The 24,320-nt window shown below is 41.5% G+C and overlaps 2 protein-coding genes and 1 non-coding gene across 4 annotated transcripts in view; 2 read left to right on the top strand and 1 right to left on the bottom strand.

Moving 5' to 3' along the window:
* Window positions 1-209: 209 nt before the first annotated feature.
* Window positions 210-281, top strand: Trnaa-cgc. Its single transcript has one exon. It is a non-coding gene; the product is annotated as a tRNA-Ala (tRNA).
* Window positions 282-1,570: 1,289 nt separating this feature from the next.
* On the bottom strand, window positions 1,571-7,024 carry LOC105453573 (sperm-associated antigen 1). The gene is made up of 10 exons (XM_011695642.1): window positions 6,637-7,024; window positions 5,951-6,227; window positions 5,453-5,669; window positions 5,046-5,207; window positions 4,626-4,753; window positions 4,217-4,320; window positions 3,132-4,002; window positions 2,807-2,930; window positions 2,148-2,318; window positions 1,571-1,664 (listed from the first exon to the last, which is right to left on the bottom strand). Exons 1-10 carry the CDS (start codon window positions 6,795-6,797, stop codon window positions 1,585-1,587), a joined length of 2,295 nt encoding a protein of 764 aa, XP_011693944.1. The 5' UTR covers window positions 6,798-7,024; the 3' UTR covers window positions 1,571-1,584.
* An 842-nt stretch (window positions 7,025-7,866) lies between these two features.
* The window catches only part of LOC105453572 (ras-related and estrogen-regulated growth inhibitor-like), a 38,034-nt gene continuing 21,580 nt past the window's right edge, over window positions 7,867-24,320 (top strand). For both annotated transcript variants that reach the window (XR_974888.1, XM_011695641.1), the window contains exons 1-4: window positions 7,867-8,449; window positions 11,092-12,804; window positions 17,375-17,431; window positions 22,248-22,324. Coding sequence is in view for 1 of the 2 variants with exons in the window: in XM_011695641.1 (XP_011693943.1) it covers window positions 12,744-12,804; window positions 17,375-17,431; window positions 22,248-22,324 (195 nt within the window). In the remaining variant the exon portion in view is untranslated. The remainder of the gene's footprint in view (window positions 8,450-11,091; window positions 12,805-17,374; window positions 17,432-22,247; window positions 22,325-24,320) is intronic.

The following is a 24,320-nucleotide window of genomic DNA, read 5'->3' as shown; positions in this document are numbered from 1 at the left end:
TGCATTTTGTGACATAATTAAATGAGAACAATTTTGTATTTTTTTCCATGAAAAAAAATAATGAAAACTATAATAAAACAACTCCTTACTATATATGATACCGTACTATTGCATATTTTATCGTTATAATCTTATGTAATTATAAAGAGACGATTAAAAAAAATATGGTACGTACCATGTCTTTCTGTTTAAGCGCAGTTCTATCAAACGGGGGTGTAACTCAGTGGTAGAGTGTCTGCTTCGCATGCTGAAAGTCCTGGGTTCAAATCCCAGCTCCTCCAACCATCTTTTTTTCTTTCTATTTTTCCTGTTTTAGTACATACATTTAACATCAAACATATATCTAAAATATATAATTTATCTGCTTTGTTGCAAAAAAATCTTAAATTTAACATAATAAGTACTTTTTTCTTCTCTCTCTCTTTCTTTCTCTCATTAGTCGTTACCTTGTTTAAAGAATTATCGTAGTTATAGTCATCATTATTAAAATAATTACAATTTAATCCATTATACATATATTGTACAAATAACATTGGCATAAAATATTAATTACATCTAATAATAATTTAGTAGAATAACTAACATGAACCAGTTACAAAGAAATTACAAGTTACACGCGCGTATTCCAACTTAAAATGAGTTTCCCGCGCCACGAGGGACACGTGAAGTTAGTTCACATGCAAAATTTTATGTACATACGTTTTATTACTTCGGCGTCGTTTCTCGCGTCGCAAGTCGCCGATTAGTCGACGATCAGGTGATACGGCCACTTATTACGTCCTAATCCACTTAATTGTTACATCAACGATGCCACAGTGCTATTAACGATATTTTGATCGTGAGAAAGATATTTCTCTTATCGCGCGTGCAGGAGAACGGGCGCAATGCGTCACGGGACTGCTCTGACGGGCCCCCGCCCCCTCCCCCTGCCCCGCATGCGCGGGCCGCGGGGGGTCAGTCCGACGTCCGCTCGAGCGACGCCGGGGTGTCGCGGTTGAATTTCGCGATCGTTTCGCGATCCCCGCGTCTCGTCTATCCGTTCCGGGACGGATTCCGCACGCGGACGAGTGTCGGGAGTCGGGAGTGCCGTGTAATGACGACGAAACGAATGACAACGCGCGCGATCTGTACTTAATTCGACATCCTCGCGACAAGGCTCGCGACGCTCGCCGGCGCTCGCGTCCACCGCCATGATGCTTTTTGATTTTCCACGCCGATCCGAAAATCGTCGCGCGTCCGCGGAGTGCGTGTCGGATCAACGCGGAGCAGGTGATGAAATCGTTTCGCCATTAATCAATCGGCGCGATCGAATTTTCGCGTTCCGACGCGATCGTCGTTCGTCGGAGGGATTCGAATCGCGCCGATTTTGTCGGAGGATCATCGAGGAGTTACCACGACGCGACGGTGAGAGAGAGCCTAACTCGCCCTTCTTCGCTTGCGATAGTCGGCTCACGGTGAGTGACGCTTTTACATTTCTGATTACAACGTGTCAAATTTGCATTCCGTCTTTTTGTGTTAAATAATCATATATTATTCGGAGTTAACGTATGTATATATATTCGAGGCCGCTAACGCGCCGGTTCTTCAAGTGGCATAGATCTGACGTAATTGCGAAACCTTGGATGAATTCTCCTTTTCCAGGAAGCATAATATATTTTCCAGGGCTGTAAAACGAATGCAAATAACTGTTCAGATATTTATATCTGCATGATAGTGTCTACATAAATATATCTGAATATATATGTAGATGTCTATTTATAGACTGACATCTATTCGACAGTACTTAAATGTAGGCGTACCATATTATTAAATATATTTTGAAACAATTTCAATAATTGTCAAACCGTGATTAATTTAATTGACAATTAGCTTACCAAGTAATATCTGTATTATTTTGTTAATATGAATAGAACTATCATTTGCTGTTTAACGAATGAGAAAAAAAGATTAGATTAGGAACAACGAATTATACAATAAAAAATTTTGCTTTAAGCAATTGTGATGGTTAATCGTCGATTAAGTTAATCAGAGTTTGATCGAAGTCAAGTCAGCCGGATTCGCGGGAACAAGTTGCTTCGCGTCTAATTTGATCGAAATCACGGCAATTTGTATGCGCGTTGCCACTAATTTCATTGTTTTCATATTACCCTTCTTATCCCCGGAGTCCATGAACATACTAATGATGGAAAACCGATTCAATCGGCTCAGAGAGTATAGCAGACTCGCGAGCAATTCCGTGTCTTTCGGCGTGCAGAATTGTTGATCCAAGCAACGCAAAATGAGACTCAACATCGCTGCATCCAATTTGTTGCCTATAACTGTAAATTAAAATGATTTCTTGAACTTCAGGCTCATTTCTAAACACTGATATTCGTCTCGGAGTTGAAGATGGAATTTTCTTTATGATTTTATGTGCCATAATTTTATACAATATTTGAAAAATTGGGATATACACATGTATGAAATTTGTCAAAGGGTAATATTGTATACACATTAAAATATACGGCATATAAAATTAAAATACAGTATATATAATAAATAAAATTCTATTCTAAAATATATAAAAATTATATGAATTATATATAGAATAAAAATTCGTCTAAAATGTAAGATATATTATATGTTAAAAATAATTTAATAATTATTTAATATATAAAACAAATCCGCCATCAATGGACTGAATAATGAACTCTTATATCGCAATTGCAAACAATATTTAAGTATCTAATCATTAATATTGTTATCAATATTAATCAATATAAATTTTCAATATTATTAGACAGACAATATTATTTTGTAAACTTACTTTTATTCATGTCCTCGTGTGCTATACATCGCAAAAGTTTCGCATGTAACTCTAAATTAACATCATCCTTCAGGGATTGCCATAGACGTAGAAATTCGTAAGGAGATTCGATGTTATCCAGTTTCTAAAACAGATTATATAAAATATCTTATTTTCTCTTTTTATTTTGTCTTTTTTATTACTTCGTACATTTTATTAGGTGTATATTTGCAACAAGTTAAATTTCTTTGCAATTAAAAATTTGCCTTGAAAATTTGCTTGAAAATTTTTAAACACGAGGAAAAACAAAGTTATATATACTGTGTTCCGAAATCTGAAATTATACCTGAAGATCCATTTGCAATTTGCCTTCTTTCTGACATTCGTTAGCTATAATTTTGTTTGATGTACTCGCTTTAGTCTTGTCTTCCTTTTCAGGAGAAATTAGTTTCTTGTTTTTGTCTATACTTGATTTTTTGTTCAACATCATGTCTCTTCCCTCTTTCGTCTTATTCTTCGTTTTAGTCTTGCTCTCTTTTTCGAGAGAGATGAATTCCTTATTTTTATTAGCATATAATTCCTTTGTCGAGGCACTTTTTTCTTCTATTATATTCGACCCTTTCTTTGTTTCCATCTTCGTCTCGCTAGAGACGGCAGGTTTCGTCGGTTTCTCGTACGCTGCGTCACTCGGAAGCTCTTCAATGATAACCGTGGACGGCTTCCTTTTACCCACAGGCGACGACACGCACGAAAAGATAGACTTCTCCAGTGTACCCCTCGCGCCACGACGCGGCCCGGGAAATGACTCGCGCGAAATCGCGAAAATATCGTCGCTCCTGGCGTCTTGCGATCTCGTCGTTTTATTTCTGGCGCCGAAATCCCTCGCAACAGGTGATAATTTATCGCCGCTCGATGAGTCGCGTGTTGCTTTCTCGTTGCTTTTATTCGCTGCGGTATCCGCTACTGCTGTTGCTGCTGATGCTGCTGCTGCCGCTGCCGCTGCTGCTTTGTTGCTCTTAGTTTCCACGCAGTAACTCGCTTTTAAGTGCGGCTTCGTTGCAATACTTCGCGACGAGCCTGGTGCTCTGTCGCAATAACATATATCGTTGTTAACACGCAGTTTCGGACACTCAATGCTGTTTGCTTTCACAGTTCTCTCCGTCTTTATACGCTCGTCCTTGTTTTCGTCGCCGCTCATATTTTCTTCAATCTTCATCCTATGAGAATAATCAATTTAATGACACTAACATAATGATCACATCTTTATGTATTGTCGTTATTCTAACCGCAGTTGCAAATGTGCTGCGAGTAAGTATCTCGTAATATATCGAGACTCTGTTTATCAATTCAAATCCGAGTTCGATAAAAATTGCAATATATTTGTAATAGTATTGTATTTAAGAATACATTTCATCAAAAAGATATTTCTACCTTATTTTTCTCGAGTCGCATGGTTTTCTCAACTTATTCACACCGAATATTGCTGTTTTGTTAGTTGGCTCCAATTTTAAAACAGCTTCATAATCTGCCAAAGCCTATATAAAAATAATACAGTTAATTATACGAGACTTACGGAACATTATTTATGAAGAATCTAAATCTTTTTTAAATTCCTTATCTAAATAAGAAATCTTTTAATTAAAATCACTCTTTCACATGTTCTAATCATATAATTAATTTTTCGCAATTCTAAATAAGTTTTACATTTTCATATTTGTTAATTAGTGGATAACTTCGTATTTATTCAGCGAAATTGATTTAGGCATTAAATATGATAAGTAGTATAAAAATATTGTGAATCTGTACTATAATACGAATGTTATGTGTATAAGTTTTTTACCTCGTGCGTATTTTCAAGATGCTCCAGAGACAGTGCCCGACGCAGGAGCGCTTTGATATTTCTGTAATCCATAGTGAGCACCGTGTTGCAGTCGTTAAGCGCGTCCTCGTAACGCTGCAGTTTTATAACTGAACGCAATATAGGTATATTGGGATCTTATTTTGTAACACAGAATTTTGACGAACTTTGAATTGAAAACGCAATAAAATATCCTATTTTTTTAAATAATAATACAATCTTTAATTTTTTAATTTAACATTTTTATCATTTCGAATAATTTAGGAAAAATTCGATTTCGTAAAAAATAAAAATGCAAAAACTAATATCTTTAGCTATTTTATCGTAGAATGTTGTATAATTATTAATGCACTATAATTAGAATAAATTGTAAAAGAACTGTAAAAGAACGAGTTTGCTTACATGTCATAGCACGATTGTTGTAGGCATTTAAATTCGAATCTATATCGATGCTAGCGTTGTAGTGCCGAAGAGCCTGTCCGTAATCAGCCGCTTTAAAGGCTTCATTACCCTTTTCTCTTTCTTGCTCCGCCATTACATTTATTTCCGTACCGGTTAATGAAACTATCAGTAGATTAAGAAATTTAATAGATCGAATTCAAGAGGCAGAATTTAATTTTGATTAAAATCAATGGGAGATTGAGATTATAAATTCTATCAAGGAGATTGTAAATTCTATCAAAATTAATGAGGGAAACGAAATGTACGAACTTTCTGGAATACTCTAGAAATTTATAATTTATCTGACAGTTCTTTACCCTCTTAATTAACCGTCGTGACATTTTAAAGATGTTACTTTATGAACGTACGTTTATCGACTGTCGTTTTATGTACCATCTCATTCATTTTATGCAGTTCCTTTCGCTGTTTCTGGATTTTCTTCATTTTGGCCTGTCGCTGCTCGTCGTGCAGGTCTATCCTGTTTATTTCCGTGTCGACGTCGTATTTATCCCAAGCCGCATAGTCGCACGAGGCAATTCGTTGGGGTTTATCACGTTTTTTTTCATTCATCTTCGTCTTTTTGTCCTATAAACGTGATGCACGAATTGTAAACTATTCTACATCACTTTCTTACATGTAAGCATAAGAATTAGAAGTCGGTTTTGTACCAATTAATAATTATTCGCAATTTGATACTTTAAGAATTAATTCATTGGTTAATACAAAAATACATATGAAATATTGTCACAAAATACGAATTTGAAGTGACAGTCATTAATTTCATGTTATCAAATTATCGCAATTCTTAAGCAGAAGGCATCTTAACAAAAAATGTATATCTCTATATTTTGATTAGATTAACGTACTTTTGTAGCATTCATTTTAATATTTCGAATTTCTGGCTGCGGACGGGGTTCGTTGGCAAGGATAGCTTTCCCTTCGTCTAAATCTTTCTCGCGAGATTGCATCTCGCACGTCCAATTGCCGATGTCGTCGTCGATTTCCCGCCGCTCGTCCGCATTTAACATATTTCGCCTCAAAACTGGCTCCGCTTTCCTCAGAACGGCGCTCGTCGGTTTAATCCTAGCGAGACGCTCCTCCGCGTGCTTCGTCAAATCTGGATACTCTCCCTCTTCCCCAGAACTGGTATCCGAACCGCATGCGGAGATGTTTATGACGAATCGTTAATAAACATGCCGGAAAATAACGGGTTTAATGGCGTTTTAAGCAGGAGGGTTGTGCAAATCTCGCGCTGACGAGTAACGCGGCGGAATTAAAAAATTGTCAGTGTGTACTGTAATTAGCATAATGTACCGAGGATTAGAGCCGAGAGGTATGTAAAATAGGAAGCGTCATAAAGGTGGAATTAATAATAATTTCGCGCAAAGAGAGAGACGCGCCAGCGCTCGCAAACCTGATTGGCAGACATTGAAAACTTTTCAACGCGTCAAAACCGCAAGGTATAAAAAAAATGACGGTAATCAATTAGCGTTAACACGAACACGTTGTTCCCTCGCCCGTCGGAGTTTCCGAGCGTCTCAAGGAAACTCACCGTAAGACGTGAACGATTCGCTCCAGTGTTCTCCCGTCGGTGCACTCCGATATGAATTCGTACGAGAAGTGTTCCACCGGTATGTTGTATCTCTCGAGCAGTGTCTTCTTCTCGGGTCTCTCCGCGACGTTAATTATATCCACCTCCTTCTCGTTGCCCATGATAACGAACGCGCGAGCGGAAGGGAAGTGAACGATTCGATGATTACACCGCAAATCGTGGGCAGGTTACCTTCGCTCTACCGTTCCGCGCGTTTGGCGGAGACAACGGTTGAATAAGCGATTGAGCAGAAGATCGAACCGGATTTGTTGGATTCTCCAGGAGCGCGCATATGCCAATTACCTCCAATTACTACTCCGATCCGATCTCGCGACCCTGATGCCCCCGACCCGGTTGTCCCCGCTGACGCGCCCTTTGATTCGTCAAGTTACCACGGATACGCGAGTTGTTGATTTTCTGCGCGACTCGAATCTTCCTTCGTAACGATCGATAATATACCTGAGAGTCCTGACACTATATAAATTTCCACGAAGGGGAATACTGAACGTGCGTGTGTCTTCGAATCTTAACTTCGCGATTCTTCAAATATTAGGATCGATTTATCTTATAAATTTCCGCCAAAGAAACTTTATTTTTTTTTTTTACGGGATTATTAATAGTTTACACTCGTCAAATATGACGCATTCTTAAAAAAAAGAAGAACTAGAATTCTCATTTCTATCGATGCGTTCCTATAAAGTCTCTATAGAATTCTGCGACCTACAAAACTACGAAATTATTATACATGTGTATCTATTCGCATTGCAATCCAGCGAAGAACGGCCGCACGGTGCAGCCCCTACGCGACGGGTCTAACGAGGATAAACCCGCATTTCCACCTTCGTCGGCGCCGTGCTCGAGAGGGGTATTCTGTTTTCCGACATACTCTCCTCCTCCTCCTCTCGCAGACACGCGCGCACACGCTTGCCTGTTAACACGGCTCGCAATCTCATCGTAATGCGACGCGACGCAACGCGAAGTGCAGCAGTAACGCGGCGAATGAAAGAGGCGTGCAGTGGTCGTGGTCGCGGTCCTGGTTGTCGTCGTCGTCGTCGTCGTTGTCGTGGTCGTCGGGTCGCCGCCGCCGCCACCACCGCCGTCGCCGCCGCCGCCGTCGTGCCGGTCCCGGTGAGCGAGCGCAGCCAAGTGCATATTAGACGAGGCGGTCGCGAACGCCGCGCATTCGCCGGCGAGCGCTCGCTGAGAGTGGAGAGTGCTGCGAGCTGTGTGCGCGCCGCGCGTGTTTTACTCTCTCTCTCTCTCTCTTTCTCTCTCGCGCGCGCGCGCGTTCGTTCTCCTCGGGAGTCCACGTCAAGTGCCCCACGGCCCGCGCCGCGTCGCCGTCGCCGTTGCGACCGTCCGAAATTCGCGAACGCAATAATTTTCCCCGGAAAATTGCACAACCACAGGACTACTCTTTGGAGTTCGCGCTTCTCTCCGCGTGCTTCGATAATCGCACGTTTCATCGTCGTCGTCGTCGGACTTGTTCAGTGCGAGCTCTGACCGTCAAGTTGTGGACACACGAGCCTTTCCGAGTATCGAGACGTGATCTTGAAATAATCGCGGCGGAGTGGTGCTCGATGCACTCGAGAGTTCATGCTTCCAGTGCCGTTCTCGGGTTTTCTAAACATTTACCGGCGGCTCACTTCGACGTGTACCACGACGGTATACCGAGCCACGATTGGCGGGTCTTAATCGATTTTTGATTGCTGAAATTCTAACTGCTCCAACCGTAATTGCGTGCAAGAGTGTGTATAACCGTTGAGATTATCAGGTAATTATTCTGCTTAGAAAGATTCACCGAGAGGCTTCGGTTCGCCTTTGTCATAGCTTAAAGGCTATCAGTTGATCTCTTAAAGTCAATTACAAAAGTTAATTTTCTTATTAATGCCCGTAACCGTGACTTAATTAAATATCGGATATGCCGACGTGCAATTCGCTGAAATATCTTGGTGGAACGCTCGGCAAGTGCGGAGAGAAATGTATTATTTAATCCACGGGTCATCGGCCTTCCTTGATGCGATTAACACGACTCGCGATCGCTGCTAATCGACAGAATTAATTTGTACAGGGACCTCAGGCACCGTTAATTGAATTTTGACACGAATAACGCAATTATTGGCTCGATTCTTCCCCAGTGTTGATTAATTCTTGAACCGTGATTAATTTTCACCGATTAATTTTTAACCGATTCTGCTTCGATAATAGTTCTCGCTTCTCGCTGTAATAGAGAAAATCGATACGTACAATTTAGCTGATTACAATTACTGCTAGACGACGTTGATAGGATCGGAGCTGACGGTAGAATTTTCGGAAGACGAAAATAGAATCTCCGTGAGATATTATCGCGCGAGTAATTCTCCGGAGAGAATCGATCTCATTAAATAAACAAGTGGCGCATCTGCGCATTCAGTATTTACACGTCGTAGAACTTGCTACGTGTGCGAGGAAACCGATACCGTGGTTTCCGATTACGCTCCTCTATCGCGAGCGACGAGCATGATTTCCCACTTGCGCAGCCGATGAACAGAAACATTTGTGATACATGCCGAAATTTAAGTAGGCAGATAAGGTTTGAAACTAACCGATCTATAATCAATCGCGTGACTTCGTATCGTATAATATTCGATCGAATTAATTACACGAGATTATTCTCACCTACGTCACATTTTGTCTGATAAATTATTATAATAATTAATTATAATTATAATAAATCGATAATTCTCTTCCCTATGATATTATCCTACGATATAACGCAAAATTTAATTTATTTTTAATTTGAAAATGCTATATATCTATAAAAATTACTTGATTCAATTCGATTTATCTTAAGGATGAAATGTGGAACGAGATAATCTTGCGAAAGCAGTTTTGCACGAGTAAAGTATAGTTTTGTAATAGAGCGCATTTTGAAAAATTTATTCGCGACATCGAGTGCAGATTGTTGTATTATCGATGACATATTTGTTCATTCGAAAGCGCTGAATTGCGATTTGTTCAAGAATATACTAAACGACGATTAATAAACATTTATATCGGTTGAACGTGTCATAATCACGTATTTCGGCGAATCGTTCTTGCATTTGCCGGATTTTTTGAATGGAATTTTAAGGCTTCTTTTTATAACTCATTCATTCGTGATTTTACTTCGGTCGCGTTTCTGTTGCAGCGTCCAGTTAATTTGTCAGAAGTATCCCACATAATGGATACGATCGAGAATTTATTCATTTCAGAATTAATTAATTATTTGATTATTTACGATCCGAATTAATGATTTTATTCTATTCGCATTTTATTCAATCTAGCACGTGTCGTCTCGCTTTGTTGTTCAACAACGTGACGGAGTTTCACGATAACGGCGCGTCTAAAGAATTTCTCGTGAATAATAACGTTGCAATGCGTTCTGAAAGATAATGAAGTTTAATACGTGATATGGAACGCGCGTTATCTAATCTAGGTATCATTTAAAGCGTAGTAGAGATGAGAATGAGAGACGGGTGACGACTTCGCGATTTTTTCAGTGCGCAAGAAGCGTTCGGGGAATCTTTTTTTCTTTGCTTTTCTTTGCGCGTGTTTTATCATCCCGCGTATTAATTATTTCTCCGTTACAACAATTGTCATATATTCCGCCGTTATGTTTACTACTCCGTCATTATGTTAATTATTCCTCCATTAATTATTTCCCCGCTACGTTGATTACTTCGTCGTTTTCCTCTCAGTTACTTTCCCGTTATATTATTTGCTCGTTTGTCGTATTGATTAGATTTTTTTATATTTTAATTAAATGTAACGTAGAATATCTGAAGATTTTTCTTGTGTACCGTATATCGAAATATTTCTCGAAAGATACCTAAACTGCTGCGAAACCGTAACTTTTGAGGAGTTATTTTTACTAGGAGTTAGTTTTCTCCTTCTTTCTCTGAGAATTTTTTGCTCAACACCGTCACGTAGGCAGAGAAAAGAATCAAATGCTCCAATATTTTACGGCGACAATCACGCTCCGAAATGACTTAATCTTTCATTCAAAATTAAGCCCGCCACTTCTCTCGAAACGTTATAAAATTAGCTCGCGGTATTCAGCAAAAAGAAAAGGCAGCGAAACAAAAAGTTACGTGTCGCCGCGGGGGATGAATGCATCCTACTTTTCTCGCGGTCGTCGTCTGCCGTCGTCTCCGCGCGCGCGCGAGCGAGCGAAGAAGCGAGTCTGCGCTCTGCGCGTGCGTATGCATCAGTATGCGTGCGTACATGCGTGCGTGCGTGCGTGCGTGCGTGCATGCATGCCTGTCCTTTTTTCGTAATCGCCGACGTGTCGGCGGCGCCAAGCTAGAAGACGCGCGGAGGAAGGCCGACGACCCGTTATAAATGGAACCAGAGAGACGGCATTTCTTGAATCGCTGCTTGTGTTGTTATTCGCAGCGCAGCGTCGGCCGCTGCGGGACGAGCGAGCGAGCGAGCGAGCGAGCGAGGGAACCCAGGCTCGTTCGGAAGCATCACCCTTTGCTTTGCGAAAGGTGTGAAAAAGGAGGAGGATCCCGCCGTAATTCCGAATCGAGCTATCGAGTTCGATGTCCTGCACGAGGGCCGGAGAGGAGGGACGCGAGTATTTAGAAGAAACCGAGAAGAGGAAGCGCCGCGAACTTTCTTCCACGTTTTTTTTGTGCGCGATAAAGAGAAGCTGGAGTGTACAGTTAATTAGTGCGTAAAGCTAAGTGAGGCATTGACAGTCTCGGTGAGAAAAAGAAAGAGAGAGTTGACAGTTGTGGATCAGCTGGAGATCCTCGGCGCTTCCGCTTGTGGAAAAATAAATATATAAGTTGGTAACCATTCGTTCGGAAGTGATATAAGTGAAGGGAACTTTGACTAAATATACACAATTGTTGAATTAATTGGGGAACAATTGAGCACAAAGATTTTTCCTGAGACAAAAGTCGTCCGGAGGAGGCTCGGACTTCTGTCACCTGAAGAGAAAAAAGGACGAGAGGAAAACAAACAAAACTTGCATCACGTGGGAGACTCGTTGTCTTCAGAATACTGAGAAATTGTGATAAGATAGCGGCGGTCGTTCAACGCTAATAAACGCGCTCGACGAGAAGGCGGCATTGTGATTTCTGACCGAGGTGGCCAATCGCTCGCGCGCGGCTGTCGGTCCCTGAGAAAGGAGCTCGATCGCGCTCGATTCGGGCGCTTCGAACGTGCAGAATCGCAAGAAGAGTGTGTTGCGCAAGATCGGCGTGTCGTCGCCGCGACTGGAAAAGGGGGCTGTGTGTTACTCAACGCGCCGGCTTTATCGCGCCGCCAAGGATCCCCGCGCGAGGAAGAGTCCGCCGCTCGGCGTGCCAGGCGACCTCGTAATCGGCGGTTACGTTCGTTCCACCGGGTAGAAAACGAACATCAGCGCGGGACCAGCGTCGGTTGCCTCTGCTCTCATCGGCCATCGCCACCGTCTTCTGCGAGTCGCCGGGAATTAGCGGGGAAGGTTCTAATTAACGCTGCCATTAATAGCTCTCCGTATCTAAGCGGACGACTTCGGCCGATGATTAATAGATAATCGCCGATTAAATACTTCAAGGCGAGGAACGAGAGCGAGAGGAGAGCTCTCGTTGCTTCTCTTCGAAACAATATCTTTGTGCTTTCACACCGCACTGTAATTGAATATATCTCTTTCTATTGGTTCTATATAATCCTTCTCAATCGCTGGAGTAAGATCCGCCTGTTTTCTGTGCAATCTCTCTCTTTCTCTCTTGCGCGGAAACGAAAGAGAATTTAATGAAGTGCATCAGAGATTGATTAGCGGTCGTTAATTACATCGCCGCGGAATTGAGCAGTGATGACTCGAGCAGATGATTGACCGTTCGTTACAGTAATTAATTCCGTTGAGTGTGCTGGCGATTGTCGCGTGTGCTCGAGAAGGACAGCGGCGCTCTTTTGCGCGCGCGAGTGGGTGTCAGTGTCCTGCCGAGGACCGGGGATGCGAGTAAAGTGCAAAGTGATGTAACTGGTGCATTCACTGCGGAGGCAATGTGTGATGCTCAGCGATCAGCCCGAATGACACTTGGCCCACGCAGCTGATGACAAACGTAAACAGGATCAAGGTGGTCGTCCTCGGCGGCCCCAGAGTCGGCAAATCAGGTGATTCTTCTTTCCTGCTTTCGACTTCGCTTCATACATTCCCATTTTCGTTAACTCCACTATCAACTCCACGGAATTCTAATAAATAAATAAAAAAATCACGATTAAAACCGAATCAATTCTAATTACTAACAATAAGTTAGATTTATTTACTTGAGATTACAAGAAATTATAATTGAATTGTGCAATTGCTCCGCCGTTGTTTCGTGATCTACGATAGGAGAAAGGTTACCGCGCGTTGATCTTGCGCGAAATGAAATCGGATCGCGGTAAGACGGACGGACAGCGGGGAATAGATCCGCGCGGAAGCTAATGCTGATTTCCGAGTTGATTTCCTCAAGAATATGAGAGCTCGCTGTTGGTTGATGCTCGCGCCGATATCGATAATCCATTCGCTGGCTGCATGATAAACGACGGGGGGAAAAAAAAGACGCGCGGAGGTCGATTACGGCGCGATGGTCGTGAAATATTGAATCACGTCGGAAGGACGTTCATTATGGTGGACGATACTAATATCGCAGCGCCGTCGCGGTCGTCGTGCAGCGTGTAATTTCTGCGCGTTGTCTAATAGCGCACCGACCGACGCAGCGCATTGAATGAAAGTGCCGTTAAGATGGATACGCATAGTCCGCGGAATAATACGTTGCATTAGTTAACCCGACAGTCGCGCGACGCGTACAAAGCGAGCAAACGAACGGCGATAAGGCCGGTTCGCCGACCTCGAATAAATCCTATTAATAACCGCTAGGACCGGCCACCTTAATAAAGGCGCGCGCTCTTCGTTTTATTCCGATCTCGTCTGGATCTCGTGTACATGACTCTCCTCTTCCTCCTCCCCGTGCCCGCCAATTTTGCATCCTCGCAATTGTTAAGTCACCCGGAGTCGACTCAATCGTCCGCAAACGATCGCATTGTTGGTATTGCCATTATTTACGAAATTGCCACCTTTCTAATATTGTATATTGACTATACATCTTTCGAAGATGCAACTGTTAGATCTCGTAATGTCGGACACCTGAAATTCCTCAGTCGTAAGATTTTCGCGTCTTCGAGTAGAAAGTTGTGTTGCCCGATGGCGTCGCGCGTTGTATTCCTATACTCTCGGGATATCACGACCACTGACGGGTCGGGAGGGGGGAGGGGGATTATTGCATTTTTTTTCTGCGTGAACATATTTATTTAATTGCGATACGGCCCGCTTCTGCATTCGCGCCGCGCGCATTTCACTGCCACGCACGGATCGTGATTGCGGCAAAACACGCGACAATGTCGTCTGTTCTACTTTTTTGCGGCGAAAACGGCGCATTCTCACGCGGCGACGGCCGGCGCGGCGGCGGCGCGCGCGTGATGGGAAGAGGGATATCCCGACGAGAGCGAATCCTTAAAAGTCTCTTGTGGGATCCCGCTGGGTATAATAAGGACCTCCGTGGACGTTATCGGATATCGTTCTGTGCGAGAGGGAGGAGGGAGAGAGGGGAGAGTAAAGGGAGTCGTATATAGCGCGCCACGAAAAATCCCGCACAGTTGCAGCAGCAGGTAAGATCTGCACATCCGATACATCTGTCCTGTTGCCCGCGGCGTTCGATTCTCTGGATTCCGAATTTATGCGGCACCATTTCTTCCTCCGCATTATCGCACCTTCGCCTGACATACGCGGTGGTCGCGAAAGAACGTCGTGTGTTCACGCAAAATAACGTAACCGTAACTCCTTCTACGTTAAAGAAAACGAAGATCTTCTGTTGGAAAATTTGAAATTTGAAATTCGATTATTATCACGCGCGCTAACTGTACCATAGAAAATTAATTCTCGCAAAAAAATACCAGTAGCGTATAGCTTGAATCGAATATTTCCGAGTAAATTGGAGAATTCTTCAACGACAAGTAGATTTCTGCAAAAACTGCTGACAGTGAGGAATCATGAAAAGAATTATGGTCACGCGAGAAACGCGAGATTGTTATCTGGAGCCATTTATCTGCGTTAACGCTCATTGAAGAGGCAATTGGAGGTCCGCTATATCCAAGCCGAGACGTGTTCATAAATTCATTTGGTCTAAACGACTTGCTTTATTGCCGTGTCACAAGAAAAGCGGACAGAATAGTGGCTCGTGGAAGTCGCGCTTCAACGAGTTTCTTTTCTGCAGGATCAATCTGAGACTTTTATTACCCTTTTGATGTTTTAAATATAGAACTTTCTATACATTATACTATTAAATTACAATTTGATCTTTCGTTTTTTAGAAAAATCACATTTCCTGTTAATTCTGTATTTCAAAGAAATGTTTTTCAGTCGATGTTTAATACATTATTTTTCTTCCTTTTCCTAATATAATTAAATTTCATTTTTTTTTATTTGTATGAAAAGTTACTGTTAATAATCGTGCCTGTGACAATTAAAATAATTAAAATGCAATTTCGATACTCTGCGGTAAGAAATACAAAATTAATACGCCAAGTCTGAGCGAAATTTGTTCCAATAAAAGATCGTGTTGAATCTTTGGGGTGGAGAGAAGATTTCAACGAGACAAGAGGATGCGCTTGGTTGATCACGCGCCGCACCATCCCGATTTTTTTTTCTCTTTCTGTCTCTCTCTCTCTCTCTCTTTTCTTTCCCTCCTTCTCTCCCTCTTCCTTTCCCCTCCTATCCACAGCGATCGTGGCCGTAATTACTATTTTCTTACGTCCACCAAGCGGCTTATCCTCCAACGATCTATCTATAGAACCCCGCGCTGGCAACCATCGCACGTCGGCGAATGGCACCGCGAATGGCTGCGTTTTGCTCGTACCGTTGCATCTTCCACATTACACACAATTCTCCGCAGGTGACTTAATCGGCTTCCCTCTTCTTATTCTTCTTCTTCGTTCTCTTCTTCCTGCTCGTTCTTCTTCCCGCCCCCCCGTTTTCTTCTCTCTCTCTCTCTTTGTTTTTGTTTTGTATATATGGTCACTTGCGCTATCGGTCGAAGGATCACTTCCTTTGGGAGATTTTGACTGTTGCTTTTAAGAATTTTTTCATTCGATAGTGCCACTGTGAACAATTATTTTTTTTTATTTTTTTATGTCGGATTTATTCTTTCTTACAGACATCTGCAATGTCTCGCATTTTGCATGAGCCATCGATTATTTTTTATCCTTTATAAAGACAACCGTATCAAGCCCACCATATTGTCATCGTTCGTCCGGATTGACCGTGTACGAAAGACAAGAATTTTATTAAACGCTTTTGTATCTGAGTACGCACGAGTGTCGGGTTTCCCTCGCGTTTGGACTTGAGTGCGGTGGAGAGCGTGCTTTCATTAGACTCGGCCGCTTGGCACAGATTACTGCTGAGACTATTAGGCGTTACGAGCAACATTCCCGTGTCCACATCAATTACTCCGGTTCGCGCGGCCTGTATAGGATTACGCGTGGACGTCGCCTCGATTTGATGACAGTCATCTCCAAAGGGAGAATGGGAGAATCTTCACTCGATTACCGAGTCGCTCAGCACGATGATCATCCGCGGATGTCTGCATGGATTCGTTGAAAATGCAGCTTTTCAAAGTTTTTATTTTTTAGTTACAAATCCAAAGTGCTAATTACAGCAGCATGATCTTTGATGACTTTGATTGATCTTTTATTGCACTATAATAATTTCGTTTTTATATTTGAAATAAAATCAGAACAATGCATAATTTTTTTCCATAGATGTTATAGATGTACTTATCTATGGGATTTATATACAATACGTCTAGTTTCTTAGATAAAACGCAATATAAAATATTCGCGCGATTTACATGTCATATGATTATAATTAATAATTCTAATAAGAATTTCCTTCTCCGAAGAGACCAGCAGCTCCCGCTGTTCTCATTGACTTTCCGCGAGCGCTGCACGTTGAGAATCGGCGTTGAAATATCGTCGTCCAGCTGCACGAGGATATTTCGAAGATATGCACTCTATCTCTCATCTCAGCAAATAGCTCACGAATGAAGTTCTATATTCCGTTTCTGCTTGTGCGTCTCTACCTCTCCTTTCCTCTTTTCTCTTCTTGATGTTTCCTCTGCTTCCCTCCCGTCGTCATCGTCGTCGTCGTTGTCGTCGTCGTCGTCGTCGTCGTCGGGTTGCACTCAACGACAGATTTATAAACGGTGTACCTACGAGTACAGAGCGGTACGAATCTATGTACTCAATAAGTCTCGCGAGATTTGAACGACGACGACGACGACGACGACGACGACGACGACGATGTGAGGAACGTCGTCTGCATGTTGGATCTTAAGTCGCGTTTCGCGCGCCGCAACGAAACGGAATTTATGACACAAGAAATTTATCGGCAACCCGCGAGAAAACCCGTTCCTCGCGAATATTTATGGTTTCTTTATTAACATTGAAAATAAGTTAATGGCGTTTCAACACCTGCGCACTCGCACGGACCTTCTATAAGAGCTATAGAGAACGAAAATACGCCTTCTTATATCATTACTTGTAATTACAGATTCCATAGATGTATGTATCCCATCAGACTCACCGCGATTATTCGCGAGATTCGTTTTCGAAGCTAATCAATGTCGCTTTTCTCTTTCTGTTGCAGCCGTGGTTGTGCGGTACTTGACGAGGCGATACATCGGCGAGTACAGCTCGACCAGTGGTAAGTGTTTCTTACATTATTCCCTTTTTCCTCCTCCCTCGAGATAATTGCCAATGCGAAACGTGAATGATTGCGTCCATTCGTTGCTAATTTCGAGGCGTCGGTATTCTGGATAAATTGTCCAGTTCATATCTAAGTTCCTTTCTCGTGCTCCGCTATCGACTCGCATCTCGCGGGGGGAGGCGGGCCCCGACTCGATCGCAAACATGCAGCGTGCTCGCGCGAAATACTCACCCCGTATAGTACAAAACGCGAATCTAAATCTCGATCGGTGCCTCTCGCGTGCTCCGCGCGCGCGCGCGCGGGGGCCGCGACGGAAAAATCCGCCGTGAAATATTCTCGCGCTCGAAACCGGACTCTAATTCAAGGGTTCTAGTGAAAAATCTTAATCATGGCGCCTGGCGAGCAACGTCCTGAGGGCATTCTAGCGGTCACAGAAATACACGAGATAAGAGGGTGGAAGGGGGGGGAGGAGGATAGGGCAGCAGCGCGAGTTTTAGAGGGAGAAAGAAGAGGGAATGAGAGAAAGAGAGAGAGAAAGAGATGGCAACGCGAACACCGCGCCGGACCCCGGTGTGGAGGGCGGAGATTTAAACACTCGATATGAAATAGAGCCTATGGGGAGGGCCCGCAGAATGCAGATCTCTCCCATAACTCATGCAGGCTACTTCGCCGTAATAATTGCCGTGCACGCCCGCGGACGTTATAAGCTACGACGGCGAGTTTCGCGGATATCCGAGCCAGCCTGGAAAAATTCACCGTGAAGTATTGTCCCCTTAACCCTGAACCGGCCGGCCGCTCGTATTTTTGTAACACCTCTACGGTCGGAGCCGGCCGTATGTACATATCGTATACATCCTCGCCGGCTATGTACCACACCATTTTATCGCGATCCCGCTAGTTGCAGGAACATCATCGCGACGATAATCGATGCGCTTGAAGCAAATATAATTATGTAAAATACGTAAATTTATATCCTGATTAGGCTAAGATTGCAGATAAAACTGCCTGAATGGGATTTTATGCGCATTCAGGATTACGCTTCCTTTTTGAGGAAGGATTTAACTCTTTTTATGTTGACATAAAGCGTAAAGATGGTGAGAATTATTACCTCAAATATTTCAGTCCTATATACATTTTTCTTTTAATGTTTTGTACGGACGTTAATGGTTTATGAGTCTATTTTTCTTGAAAACTGAATTAAATCATTAATAACTTAGTAATCCAAAGTAGTTGGGGAAAAAAATGTAATTTCTTGAGCAGTTTGTATGAAAAGTATAAAAGTTTTCGGATCGGAAATTTACAAGAAAACTTATAAGTCAATTTGCACGCGAAGTTTCTCCTCGCTTTCTTTGCAACTGCGTCCACGTAGTGTACCTAATGTGCGGAAAGCTCCCCGGTACAATAGCGCAATCATCGATTTATCGAATTTCTCTCGTGTATAACTGGCACTTGGAATCAATCTTGATTCCTATCGATCTATAATGCTGCGATCGATAATGAACGAGAGTAGAAGGGTGCTGTCGCGACTGCTCTCTCCTACCATCGGTATTAATTAATTTCCTGGGAAAATGATGGATAATCATTCTTGAATGTAACCAGGAAGCGGATAATCTCACGTGTACCCGCTTAATCGAGGCGGGGGATAATCGCTCAATCGATCCTCAGAGATGACGCTGTGGGCGCTACGAACCAATCGCCGTCCATCGAGACTCGATAAAAAAATGATAAGAATAATGACAGATAAAAAAATTGCGATGCAGACACGCGAGGGGTCTCTCAAGATATTACATAGACTGCTTTATATACATAAAGTTTCAGGACGTGTCAGAGATATGAATGAATATTGGACAAATAGTTTATCCTTGTCAATCGTGTTTTTTCTTTAATTACCTTCTTCATATTTTTTAGAATATACCACGTAAAAATTTTGGCAATTGTATAAAATTTTTGAATTTTATAAAATTATTGCCAACAATAAGTTTTTTTTATTTAAGAACATCGAAAATTTACCTTCAACTTTGTTAACAAAAATTTTGACGTTTTTTCGATTTAAGAATAGGCTCAGATCGAGATCGCATTCATAACGATCGTATGCAATGTCTCTTTCGTCCTCTTTCTCTTTCTCTCTTTCTTTTCCCCTCTCCCTCTCTCTCCTTCCGTCTCTCTTTCGGTACATCTCGTGTGAAACGAATCGAAAATGCGTCGACACTTCGTGCGACTCGTGCGCGGGTTATCGCGCACACTTTCGTTCCCGATCGTTGGAGAATCACTTTTCCGAAGAAACGCCCTCAAACGGTGAAAGCGGGGCCATTGATTTCCTTCAGCCAGTTCGCGTAGGTGATGTGACAAAATGAAATGTGGAAAATTTTTTTGGCGTATTAGTAACAATTAACCTATTTGTGTAAATCTAAAAATATCAGTAAAAAGATATTAAAAAGATATATTCTAAAATTATTTTTTAGATGATAATAAGATAGATAATAATTGAATGATAATTTATTATACTAAATAATTTTAAAACAAATTTTAAGAATTGAATAATAATAAATTGCGAGAAATAAATTTGAAGTTAAGAAAATTTGGAAATATAGAATTTTAAATATAAAAATATTTTTATTAAAATACAAAAATATTTGCATATAAAGGCGTAAGAACTTACAATTAGAGATGTGAGAGTTTAAAGATCTAGCTATCTCCACTCTCTGAATTTCTCTCGATTTTTTCTTTATGAAAAAATATTTCTTTCTCTTTTTCTTTCTCGCAAATTTAGACATCTGAACATGCAAGCCGTGATAGCGACGTTACTTTCGAAATAGCCACTTTATATTGGCGTCCACCGCACGATTTAAATTTGATCTCTCGAAGGAAGATCGAGGATGATCTCTTTACCGGCAATTTCGATTACAAGGTATTCGTACACGAGCGCGATGTCGTCGTTTTATCGGACTCGGGGGAAGATAATCGGTCCTTTTCATCTCTCGCCACGATGCAGTGTACTTGTTATTATTTTGATCTCGATTAACAATGCAAATCTCTCTCTCTCTCTCTCTCTCCTTTGCGTGGAATAATTCCAGGCAATGATTTAGAAAGCGAGTCTCGTTGTATTGTCGATTCTCTCTCGCGCGCACGCGCGCGCGTGCGCGGATGGGAACGTTTTGTCCGTGCGCGCGGAGAAGATTACATCGTGCAGCATCCCGTTCCTTCGATAAATCGACAATAGATCACGTACCGGAGAGACAGATGAGATCTCCCGCAAAAGCTCGAATCCGCGCGACCGGTGACAGTTACATTTCCAGTTGCGCCCGACGAAAGTGTGTCATGGCTACTTCCTTTTTTTTTTTGTTAACTTACAGCTTTTATTATACCACTTCGTACTCTCGATTTCTTAGAAATTAAATCTCGTACTTTTATCAAGGTTTCTCATCGAAGATTTAACTTTCCATATCGTCTGATATGCAAATTGTTCCTGTATTTAGATGGGACTACAATTAGATTTCTAGACACTTGCATACGTCCGTCTTATCTACGAAATAATTCCATTCGTTAAATTTCCTTCCTTCGGCCTCAGCTATCTCCCGCGCGCTTATCTAGATCGCTCGATTTCTTTTCACGAGCGCGAACGGAATGTAGACGCGTCTCGTACGCATGCATGCAGAGTTCAAATTGCACCTCGCGGTCTTGGTAGCTTATTTTTCCTCACGCCGATATTCCTCGCGCACGGGAGGACGCAATGAATTTTCCATCGCAACGCTTGGTCAAATCTCCATCAGCATTGTCCGATAATAAAACTTTCTCGAGCGTAACGGCCGCTAATATAGCGAGCATCCTTATTTGCTTGTTTCGTCGCTGCCCGACACTACGAGGTGTTCATGCGTTTATTTATCGTTTATTTATTATGCTTACCCTGTTAGGGCTACTGTGCTCGACGTGCTTCCGCGTCTTCTCATCTTCTGCTTCTTCTTCGGTGCACATGCTCCTCGAGCGCTAATCAGCTCCGAGAAATATGAGCTTTCCCTTTTTTGTCCTACCGAAGGTGTAAGCTTGAAGATCTAAATGTTCCCAGCATTCACATATTCGAGGCGCAACGAATATCGAGAACCACAAGAATTTAAATGTTTTAATATATATAATAAAAATCTAGGAATACTGGAATAGAGAGTAAAAATTTGACAGGCCGAAGTCTTTGATTCGAATGTATAATGAAAAAGTTCAAAGAATCTATTTTGAACGAAATTTAAGAGAAATATGAACACTCGACATTTCAAATATTATATACTTACATGGATTTTTCAAGATTGACGTGTGTGAATAATTCGAGCGTGTAACGATCCAAAAATTTAAGTCTTAATATACGGCTGTCCGTGATCTTTTTTGATCACGAATTTCCAGGCGAAAGTCACGTGTCATTGTCAATGATCGTAATGACATGGCAGTGAGCGTCAGCGTAACTAATTGGAATTGTCGTTACTGATTGCCACGGCACTTTCGCGCATTAGCCGCGTTTTCTATCCTTGGGAAAATGTCGCTCAAAACTTTTCCAAAGAGATCGACGAGTGTCGTTGAAATGACGTCGATTAAGAAAGATCGTTTCGTCGTGTCGTTGTTTTTGATACATCTCGCGAGATCTTAAAGCAATAATAATCGAACTAAAAACATTAATAGAATCAATTAAATGAATTAATTTTTACTCGTTGCTGATTTTTTTATTTTTGATACATCTCGCGAGTTGTACGAGATCTTAGAGCGATAATAATCGAACTAAAGAATTGATTAATAGAATCAATTAAATGAATTAATTTCCACTTGTTTGCAGATTTTCTCTACCGACACAGCGTCACTATTGATAACGTCACGACGGAGGTCGAGATACTTGACACGTCCAGGTGCGAGGTAAGTTTCTATAATGATCATATTTAATTAAATCGATCAGTTAAATCTTAATATATGCATTTAATATTATAACAACATAATTCATTTGAAATATTAATTATATTAGAAAATAAAATTATGAAAAAGATTTAAAAACTCTTTGATAGAATGAGGGAAGTAATTTAAAGAAATTATTTTTTAGTCTTAAAATTTTTTTTAGAAAAAGTCTAAAAAATTTAGCTGTAACTAAAGATTATTCTTTATTCCATCAAAAGATTTTATAATGTTGCTCTTAAATAAGTTACAGTATCCGAGATCATAAAAACGCCGCGCGCTTTTCTTACTACATTTTCATGCGCGCAATCGTCTTTAACGTCAATCTTGACAGATCGATTTACTTGCCTGAAATCACGTTGCGTGCGCTATTGTCGCGAGGATAAATAATGCATCGATGCAACGGTATCCTGTGAATCCGTGACCTTTTGTGAATCTTTCATCCTTGTAATCTGCAAGGGAAAGGCCCTGCGTGCGCTTTCAAAATGAATTCGCCTCGCGACGCGTTCCGAGAGACGCCTGGCAGGATCTTTCAAGGGCCCGGTCTAAATATATCTTCTTTCAACGGAAAGGCCCCCGTATATAATGTAGGGCTCCCGCAGTCCTTAAGGCTCACATTCATCATATACGCTGGCAAAATAACGAGCGACTCGCAAATCGCGGCGATGTTCCTGCAAGACGACTTTGAATACTCGACACGCGCGTCCTTCCATTAGCCGCAAATATCAATTCTATGATCTAGATTTTATTTTATATTTCAAGATAGAAACGTTACGGAAATCAGCATTGAAAACTATTGTATTTTTACCTAATTATGATGTCATGTCTGGTTTCTAATATATTTCAGATTGATCTATATATAATATATCAGATTGATCTTACATTTTATTTTGAAATGTATTTACGCATTTCTCAGGATGCTTTGCATAATGCTTTGTAATATATAAGGCTTTCTACTTTTTAATGTATGCTATATATATATATATATATATATATATATATATATATATACACACATATATTCGAGAACACAAACACTTTCCATACGATACTTTCTCTGAAAAATGATACTTAACTGCGAGTCCTCTCGCAGACAACCGGCTCCAGGTCGATCGTCTCTACCTGACCTTTCCTAACCCGATTCTTCTAGAATACAGTAACGAACGTCGCCGCTGAGGCGGAAATCCTGCGAGCCTGGTCCGTTAGCCCGTTAGCGTATTTGAATTGAATAACGAACGTCTTTAAATTCGAAACTAGGCGACTGCGACTTGCAGCACGAACAGCACGTGGCTTCACCTGTCGCCGGCCAGAGAGCTCGTTGGAATTCCAGCGGGGTCGCTTATAGCATGTCGAATAGGGCATTGTTCTCCTTTTTCACGAAATCATTGTTGTCGGACACGTACGTAAACACAAACGGAAATTCGCGTAATGATATATTGAGCTTCGATTCTTGCACGTCTTCCATTTATGTTCTGCAAATTTAAAAAGTTTACAGCCACAAAATTTCTAAAGAATTCCGAGAAAGTGCCTCGATTTTAGTTCTCTAATTTTCAAAATCTTAAGTCCACTCATCGCGATCTGTCTTGTTTTAGTTTAAAAATTGAAAAGTGCCATTATGGAAATGTCTCGAAAATTTTTAATCTTGCAAGAATTCAAAATTTTTAAAGCTTTTTTACGCTCTCAAGCGCTTCGAGCCATTTTGAATTATTCAAGAAGATAAATTGTCATATTATTGAAACGATAGTTTCTCTGTAATTTGATAATAGCATAGAAGGTAGCTTTACGCGAGAGAATAAGTTGTAATTTTTGTTTTCGCGGGTCCCGCTCCGGGATCTTCGTTTTGGCATTTAAATGTATCTTTCCCTCGATGAGCGGTGAGAAAGTTCATTCATAGAAAGTATTTCCTGCAGAAGTTCAAGTATTGCGACTCTCCGGCGCCTTTTCAGCGTGACAGAATGACTGC

This window comes from Wasmannia auropunctata, unplaced genomic scaffold, assembly GCF_000956235.1.
Source record: "Wasmannia auropunctata unplaced genomic scaffold, wasmannia.A_1.0 LD335998.1, whole genome shotgun sequence".
In the NCBI taxonomy this organism is placed as follows: domain Eukaryota; kingdom Metazoa; phylum Arthropoda; class Insecta; order Hymenoptera; family Formicidae; genus Wasmannia; species Wasmannia auropunctata.
This window is presented reverse-complemented; position numbering and strand designations above follow the sequence as displayed.

Excerpts from the sequence above, each read along its gene's own strand:
- LOC105453573 (XM_011695642.1), bottom strand. The coding sequence starts at position 6,797 with ATGGGCAACGAGAAGGAGGTGGATATAATTAACGTCGCGGAGAGACCC. Across the intron at positions 2,931-3,131 it reads AATTGCAAATGGATCTTCAG|AAACTGGATAACATCGAATC; the intron begins GTATAATTTCAG and ends AATCTGTTTTAG. Across the intron at positions 2,319-2,806 it reads ACACGAGGACATGAATAAAA|TTATAGGCAACAAATTGGAT; the intron begins GTAAGTTTACAA and ends TTTAATTTACAG.